This window comes from Seriola lalandi, unplaced genomic scaffold (assembly GCF_002814215.2).
Source record: "Seriola lalandi dorsalis isolate HSWRI2012SDOR001 ecotype SW California unplaced genomic scaffold, Sedor1 jcf7180002054689, whole genome shotgun sequence".
Lineage (NCBI taxonomy): Eukaryota > Metazoa > Chordata > Actinopteri > Carangiformes > Carangidae > Seriola > Seriola lalandi.
Genome location: NW_019525242.1, coordinates 2,636,769 through 2,645,637, shown reverse-complemented (window position 1 = coordinate 2,645,637; position 8,869 = coordinate 2,636,769). Strand labels below are relative to the sequence as shown.

The 8,869-nt window shown below is 42.2% G+C and overlaps 1 protein-coding gene across 1 annotated transcript; it reads left to right on the top strand.

The window, feature by feature from the left end:
• The first annotated feature begins 719 nt into the window (after positions 1–719).
• On the top strand, positions 720–7,105 carry asb1 (ankyrin repeat and SOCS box containing 1). The gene is made up of 5 exons (XM_023423197.2): positions 720–963; positions 1,803–1,941; positions 2,710–3,012; positions 3,720–4,102; positions 5,288–7,105. Exons 1-5 carry the CDS (start codon positions 861–863, stop codon positions 5,416–5,418), a joined length of 1,059 nt encoding a protein of 352 aa, XP_023278965.1. The 5' UTR covers positions 720–860; the 3' UTR covers positions 5,419–7,105.
• Positions 7,106–8,869: the final 1,764 nt, after the last annotated feature.

Below are 8,869 nucleotides of genomic sequence, written 5' to 3'. Positions count from 1 at the left end.
GGTATACACTATACCAGACTGTCTTCATGCAAGCAGCAGCTTAGAAACACAGTATGTAGGAGCTAAGTCCAAACTTCTTCCTTAGAGGTCAAAATACAAAAAGGGTTCATGACTCAAACATAACCTCCCAGGAGGAGGGCTTGATTCAAGTATCACATATTCACACACTTATCATATTGTGCCACAGAGTTAAAATAGGTATTTTGAGTGCAACTTTCTCTAAATTATGTAATATTCTAGTTTTTTTTTCTGTCTGTGCTTATCAGTTTTTAAATTACAATTACCTATAACCTCTTACTGCATGTTATTACTATTAGGATTAGGACTGAGGTCACTGAGTGAGACCATCTGTATTTTTTATTGAGGGTTGTAGCATCGGGAGGAAAAAAAAGACTTCCCTTTGGCCATCAAAACATATAATTTTTTATAGTATTTTTCCATCAAAATTGTATTCAGGTGGAGAAGACTGAGACACAACATCAAAATAAAAGTCACAAAAAATAATGATTAACATGATGTTATAAACATCAAAAATCTAAATATTACATTTTCAGTAATAATACATTCTTTTGTCATATTTCTGTCTTTTACCAGGTGTTAACATCCACAAAACTGTTGAACTGTGCGTCAGTTCAGACTCAGGCTTTAAAAGCGGCGTTTCCCCTTTAAATCCGTCCAGCTGGTCGCAGTCAGGAAGTAGCGCAGTGGGCGGGGCAGACGCAGACGCAGACGCCGTCGTCAACACAGTCACGTTTGTTTATTTTGATTCATCCTTTTCTGGATCGTCGCGTTTCCCCGAAACGGTGTCGGTCTGCAGCCGGAGCACCAGTTTCAGGTGGACGGTGTGACATTTCAGGAGCATGGCCGACGGTCCAGAGGCACAGGCTGATGGTGACGACCCGCCCAGTATCAATTTCCCTCCGCTCATCACAGTTTCTGATCTGCCCAGTGCTACTGCTGCAGGTAACTGTGTCTGAGTGAACTGTCAACAACGATGAGTCATCAGTCCTCACAAAGGCTGCACAGTGTGGACGAGGACAGCAGATAGAAATCCAGAGCACAGCAACAATGTTACATGAGGTGTAATAAGGTGTGGCCAGTAGATCCAGTATACATGTATATCTCAAGTTCCAGAGGTGTAACATGGTCCCAGTCTCTCCAGCACCTCATTTGATTTTTAAACAAATTATAGCGTCATAATTGATTGATTTTAACCAAGAAGTGGTCCATTGAATGTGTTGTTTTTCAAAGCATGGAGACAATAGTAGGAACAACTGCAAAATATAATGCAACTTTACACTATAGCCCTGCAACAATCACACGAGGAGCTGCTTGGTTACTGTGTACAGCTCCTGTCTATTCGTGGGACCCAGTAGGAGCCCAGGGACTGCCAGCAGTAGAATCCAGGAGCTTCGTAGAAACATGAGGGATAAATTCACTCCAGAATTACTGCTTCTTCCTACATTCAGCAGGGACACTCACAGTTATGTAACACAATAATATGCAGTGAGAATAGTCCTCAATTGCAGGATCCTCGACCAGCATCCAGGCCTAATGTGATTTTGTTTATGCACTCTGTAACTTGACAACACTTAGGGGATCTCTGCTGAGGCAGCTGGAGTATCAGTTTAGAGGCATTAAATGGAAAACATTAATAATGTAGCAGACATCAGCTTCTTTAAGGATGAGTCGTTGCTTTCTGCACAAGTCATTTTCTGAATCTTTGTTCCTGTTTAAAAAAGCACAGGCGTTATTAAAAATGTTAATGGCAATTACTATTCCTAAATCTGTGTCCTCACCAGGCCGTAACCTGAAGGAATGGCTTCAGGAGCAGTTCTGCGACAAGCCTCTGGAGCAGGACGACATGAGGCTCCACAATGCAGCCTATGTGGGAGATTTGGACACGCTGAGGAACCTGCTGCAAGAAGACGACTTCAGACGGTGAGGCAGAAGAGTATCCGATGAAGGGATGGGACCTTAGGTAGACAAAGAGATACAGACCTCAGGGGGTTTGTCCCCTTTGGGGGCTCATTGTGTGATCAGTGGTACTGCAGAAGTGGCAGCTTTTTATCCAGAGTGTTCATGTGTGGCACTAAGTTGTTTGAGGTTTCTGTGCAGCGTGGGTTATATTCTGTGTCGATCACCTTACTCTGTCAGTTGGGTCCTCACTGCTTTTAGTCGGTGTCTGCAGCTCAAATCAAACACAAACACTTCACTTGAGTTAGTGGCATCCTACCATCCACATCAAGGATTCTAGAACCTGTGATGCAGAGTCAGAGTCTGGATGAGCCCAGTACGGCACTCACATTAAACCCCATACAAACAGTGGCTGTATGCACAGGTCATAATTGTTTCCGATCTCCACACACCCAGCCAGCACATTACACTAGCTCATCTCTCTTCCACATGGTTTCCAACATGCTGTTAATCCAGTCAGATAGCTTTACCTCACTGGGTTTGCCCTGCCCTGCTCTGCCTGTCCCAACACGGCTGAAGCAGTAGTGCTGAAGGCAGTTTATTTTAGCTGGTAGTTTTAGTAAGTATTTTATATGTACTGACTGCACAGCAATGTTATTTTTAAGATTTTGGTATTGCTTTTGTCTGTGTTTTGTCTGGTCATTTTATAAAAAAAAAAAAAAAAAAATCATAGAAAATTTCTGGATCCAATGCTACAGCTAATAACCACTCCCTTCCTCCCCTTGATGCCAGGCGTATCAATGAGAAGTCTGTGTGGTGCTGTGGCTGTCTGCCCTGCACCCCTCTGCGGATCGCAGCCACAGCAGGACACGCTGCCTGCGTGGCCTATCTGATCGGACAGGGAGCCGAGGTGGACCTAGTTGATGTCAAAGGCCAGACAGCCCTCTACGTAGCCGTGGTCAACGGTCACCTGGAGTGTGTCCGGATCCTCCTTGAAGCCGGGGCTGATCCCAACGGAAGCCGACACCACCGCAGCACCCCCCTGTACCACGCTGCACGGGTGGGGCGGCTGGACGTACTGCGGGAGCTCATCAGGTGAGGTTAGGGAGCCGGCTGTACTGGACTGGTGATCAGCGTCTGTGTTAAACAAGCACTTTTAAATGGAAGTTTGTTACTTCTCATAAATGGGTTGCTTGAGTAGTTTCACACAGTCAACTGGAAAGTATGTGATTTATATCAATCAGATTTGTTTTATCTTCTGTCGCACTACTGAAAGAAACTCGTGACAGCTCTTACTGAGAAGGCTGGTGCTCTCCATGCCAAACCATCCCATCCTATTTTCTTTTTTACTATATATATTTTTTTTAATGGTTTATGCAGTGGATTATGTAAAGGTCAGCATTTGATCTGCTGCTAGCTGTGTGATGCAAGGTTTTCCATTGCTCCAGGCAGAAGTTAGGTCATTTCCTGGCTTAAAAAAAGAATGCACAATAACAAATCTTTTCAGTCAACATCAGCAGCCCACAGAGGACAGTAATCAGATTGATGCTGAATATTTGACAAGAGGGGACATACAATGTCAATTTTACCCACTTTTTAATGTTTTTTTTTAATCAAGACACGTAACTCATTTGTACAGTATATTGGCTCTTGCCACAAACACCAACTTGTAATGAAAAATGCCCTCTAAAGTATTTATTTCAAGATCATTTTCTCTTCAATCAACCAGTATGTTTTCTCCAGGAGGCATCAAGGTTTTAAAAAGGAAGTGAAACTGTATCCATGGTTCTCTCTCTGTCCAGGTTCAATGCTGATGTAGACATGGACCACCAGCTGGGTCCCCGGCTCCTCTTAAGTGCACGCACCCTCAACACTTTGGTAGTGTGTCCTCTCTACATCAGCGCTGCCTACCACCACCTCCACTGTTTCCAGCTGCTGCTCCAGGCCGGCGCGCAGCCTGACTTCAACTACACCGGGCCTGTCTGCCACGAGGCCCTGACCCGCGGCCTGGCTTCCTGCCTGCTGGATGCGGTGCTGCGTCATGGATGTGAGGAAGCCTTCATCCACCTGCTGCTGGACCACGGGGCCAACCCGGCTCTTGTTCCCTGGGATGAGTCAGAGCTGGAGGCTCCCAACCGTAGGAAGGTGGATCCCGAGGCGCTCAGGGTCTTCCTGGAGGCGAGGAGTGAGTAAAAAAAAAATAATGTATGGGAAAAAAAAAATCTGTGAGTATGCAATCATCAGTGAGGACAGATACAGTAAGTTCCTGACAGTAATATTCTTGCTTTTCAACCACCCCATAATGTCTCCTCTCCACTATACAGTAAAGCATTTTTAACAGCTTTTAAACAGCTTTTAAATAAATTCATTAATAAAAGTAGAATTTTTGAGCATAGTGGCCCTAAATGCAGTTCCCTTGACTGCCTATGCAACAGGTTAGTCAGCAGCCAGCAGCACCCTCCGTCCATCTTTAGACCACCGTACATCAGTGGGCCCCCCTTCATTTTCTGACTCCTGTGGCGATATTGAGTCTCACTCTGCCACTGCACAGAGGAAATAATCTGTCTGAGTGATGCCCCACTTAACATTCACACCTAGGAACTGTTCATCCACAGCTTTCTAGCCACTAAACGATAAATAATTAAATGAATAATGGCTGAGTTCCATTTAGCTGCTTCAGTTTCACGGTCCTGGGCTGCATCCAAACTTACTCCCTCTTTACTATACACTGTTGTGCCCAGTGATTAATGTCAGCCATTTTATTTTAGTGTCTGGATTCTGTGTGTAAATTTATGTCGTAACTCAAAAGAAATGGGATGAGTCTCCATTATATATATATATTGCATTCAATAATACATGTCCAAAATCTGAATTAACTGCCCATCATAGAGTAAACTGCTGAGTGTTTATTATACAAGGGGTAGCGAATGAGTGAAGAAGGGAGTCATATCAGACACAGAGGTGCTATTGTGAATGTTGGCTGGCTGTCACACTGTTGTAACTGATGGGGACATGTTTGCTGTGAGGCCCTATCGCCACATTGTCAGTAGCTGTTCAAAGACTTTCCCAGTTCATTGCCATTTGGTTTTAGGATTTCAACTCAAATACATTTTCATAGTAACTCATAGTAACAGTAACACTGTTTCTCAATTTGAAACTTCATGAGTAAGATTATTTCATACATTATAGAGTTCATTATTTCTCACCGTTGCTAAGACTATACAAGCTGAGGAGCTGATACCACCAACAACACGGCTGACAAAGGAAAAACTGAGTCAATTAAGTGATACCGTGTTATCATGGCCTACCTGAGCCTGCTCCTCTGTCGCAGCTGCTAAGGAGATCCTTCCTCTGCTTTCTCTCTTGTCAGGATGCCCTCGTAGGCTGACACACTTGTGTCGCATCAGGATCCGCAAAGCGATGGGGAAACATCGTCTAAACCACATACCCTCATTACCTCTACCAGAGCCCATCAAGAACTTCCTGCTTCACCAGAACTGACAACCACCCACTTTCTCATCTTCTACAGAGCTCATCCGACCCGATCCAAAAGACCTCAGTCAATCTCACTCACAGGCCCCACGATAGTGAACCAAATTTGCTAATTGCTTATTATTTTCTAATAATAAACACTTATTAAGCACTTTAAAGTCAACAATTCTGTAAGACTTCTATCTTCCGGTAATAATTTATGGAAATGCTTCTTAACTTATGAGAGAAGCTTTAATGTGTCCTGACTTGTGGAAACTACATGTATATCGTAGATGATTGCCTTGTGACTTCCCAAATCGCCAGGATATGTCCTGGTCCTAATCAAGTAGCATGTTTCAGCTTAACAGCCACAGTGAGAATCTCATTTTATTTGCTATAAAAACACGCCATGTAGTAAATGACTCATTCAGAGGCAGAGGAACAGTATTCAGATCCAGCTCCTTGGATTGCTCATTTATATGTTTTATGTAAAGCTGAATTTTAAGCCTTTTACCAACTCTCAGCCAGAGTGGATGGCAAAATGTGCAACCCAGAATTCCTAAGTTTGTACCGCAGTTTGTTGCTATTTTAATTCTACTTCTTTGGATGCATTAACCACACAGATGAGGCTCTGCTCTGTTTACATTGAATGCTGGGTTGTGATAGATTGTTATTTAGCCGTGTGCCTTAACATTGAGTTTTGGAAAAATGGCCTCAAGATTGATCAAACCAGAATTACTAACGATAAACCTAAATAATAGAATGTGAAGATTTATTATTAAAGCCGTAAAAGGAGCAATTTAAAACTGGGGTGGGCAGTAATTTTCTGGCGTCAATGGGCAAAAATTGAATTTCAGTATATTGTAACTCAAGAGATGTGAGGGCAAACTATTTGTCTGCATCTCCTCTTGGTTCGGGTTTCAGGCCTTAGGAAATCTAGCCCGTGACCTGAGACTTTGGCCAATCACAGGTCTTCTCAGAGAGAGTTCCTGTTTTACAAATGCAAATGCATGTGCATATCCCTTCAGATAGATATGTGTCAATATCAGTGAAGCGTTTCAGAGAGGGAGAGACCTTGCTGTACTTCTCCAGGATAGGTAACAGGCTGGTAGCTTCATTTTCCTGTAATATCTAAATGTGTGGTAGTGGTTGGTTGTGAAGGTAGATTTACCATGAAAGCAAATGATGAGTGGCTATGTCGAATGTTGCTAATAGTTTAGCCTTCTGCTAACCGTATCCTAAGGCTCACGGCTACCACTGTGTTGCTTGTGTGTATGAAACGCATGTATACGTGGAGGGTGGCTGTATTTTCAAATTCTGGGTTTTTGTCTTTTGTTTTTTTTTGTTTTTTTTTCTAGAGTTCTGCCTACCCCACCTTTAAGGTCCTGGATCCTGACTAAGACAAAAGCAGCAAGTTAGAACTGTTAATGTACGTGTTAACATCAAAAACAACAAAGGAGACTTTGTAGGAAACTTACACTGTTATAGCACATTTAAGGGAACTTTCTCTGTAATGCTCACAATCTGTTGAAAAGTGAATGAAATCTATTCATGATGAATAGACCAAGTTTGTATTTATCAGTTAGAAAGGTGCCCTCTCCGTGAGTCTGTTCTCTATTGTGCAATCTGTTGCACAGCTTTTTTTCTTATATATTTTTACTGTTCAACCTGTTGAAATGTCCTTATTTGCTTACAGTAAATGTAAATACTTACAGTATGTGTTCTCTCCTGGTTGTTTTTTAATCAATTAAAAACTCCCGCACCACATCAAAACAGCGAGATTATTCAAAAGCAAGGTCACTTTCCATGCTTCCTGTTCTGTTAGCCATCTCCTGGAGTGAACATGAGCACATTATTCTTTACCCTTTCCTTTCCTCTCAGCCCCTTCCAGATCTGCTTTAGTCCAAAATATCCCAGGCAATGTCATTGACAGAATCTCTGGAGTTCAGGTTTGGTTAAATCCAGTGAGACAAAGTCCCCCCTCTGTCTGTATCAGGGCAACATAACGTGCAGATGGTGCAGGCTCTTGATCCAGCAAAGCATCAGCAAACTATAGTTTTATTAGTTTATCAGCTCTTAAGGGGGAAATCTCCTCAGATACAGTACATTATGTCTCCCTTTAACAGGTTCATACCATGGGATAGTTAAGTGATTAATGTGCCCTGATGCTGGATCCACACATCAGCTGCCAATTGGACCGAGGATGGAATCCCAACAGAGCTTTCCTTTCTGTTTCCAAAAATGTATTTCTCCTCTCTTGGTGTCTAAATAAAACAGGCACAGTAAAGGTGAGCAGAGTGGCCTTTCTGAATATTTAAAAATAACTTTGAATTTTTCATGAATAGGATCTCAAGGTCAAGGTTTTTTCATTGTACAAGACCCTTTTGCAGAAACAACATAAAAGACAGCTGCTTTTTCCTGATGGCACTTTGTCATTTATTATGCAACAGGTCCTGAACAAGCAACACGGCATCCTAAGCAAACACATGAATTAAGTTTATTGATATGGCCCTGAGACATCACAAAATGCTTCACAAGAAAAGACAAGACATAAAATACAGAAAAAGGACACAATGTAAGAGCCATTTTCAAAAGCCATCTCCTTTAGTTTTAAGCCTGAAATGAGGAACAACCAACACATGCTAATCTGACCTTTTAGAGGACTTGGACAAAAACATTGCAGCAGCATTCTGGACCACTTTCAATTGATCCAAGGAAACATTGCTAAGACAAGTGAGAAGGGAAGTCCCAGTATAAGCAATGAAATAAAATGTGATTAATATTTTTCATAGCCATGTGTAAATTCTATGTAGGCCTACATGTGTTTTTTAGTCACACTGGCAGCACCGCTCCAGGGTTGGCAATGTCGGTCTGATGGTAAGCAGGTCACCATTTCAGTCCAGACTGAAATATTTCGACAACTACTGGATGGATTTCAGACATTTTGTGCAATCATTGCGACCATAAAGGTTGATATTTTGGGTTCATCATGAAATGTCTCACCAGTGATTGGATAGATTGCCATGTAATCTGGTACAAATACCCAGGCCCCATCATCAGCCTCAGCTGTACTTTGTGTTTAGTGATAATTAGCAAATACTAACATGCTATAGTAAACTAAGATGGTGACCATGATGAACATTATACCTCCCTGGTTAACATCAGCATATTGATATTATCACTGTTGACATGTTAGCATGCAGATTTTAGCATTGTGCTCAAAGCGCTGCCGTGTCTCACAGAACCACTAGCATGGCTGTAGATTCATAGTCATCTTGTAATCCAGCTGATATTGTCGCTTGCCAACCATTCACTAATGTTTGGCTAACTAAGTTAATATATTAATTGATTGATAGGACAAAATGTCTATTTCCTCTCGTATGCCTGGTGCCTTACTGCTCTCTGATTCTCCTTATTGTCCCAGAACATGTGACATCCTCCAGAGGAAGTAATAAAATAACATAGAATCTTGTTGAAGCTC

Excerpts from the sequence above, each read along its gene's own strand:
- asb1 (XM_023423197.2), top strand. The coding sequence starts at position 861 with ATGGCCGACGGTCCAGAGGCACAGGCTGATGGTGACGACCCGCCCAGT. Across the intron at positions 1,942-2,709 it reads CAAGAAGACGACTTCAGACG|GCGTATCAATGAGAAGTCTG; the intron begins GTGAGGCAGAAG and ends CCTTGATGCCAG. Across the intron at positions 3,013-3,719 it reads GTACTGCGGGAGCTCATCAG|GTTCAATGCTGATGTAGACA; the intron begins GTGAGGTTAGGG and ends CTCTCTGTCCAG.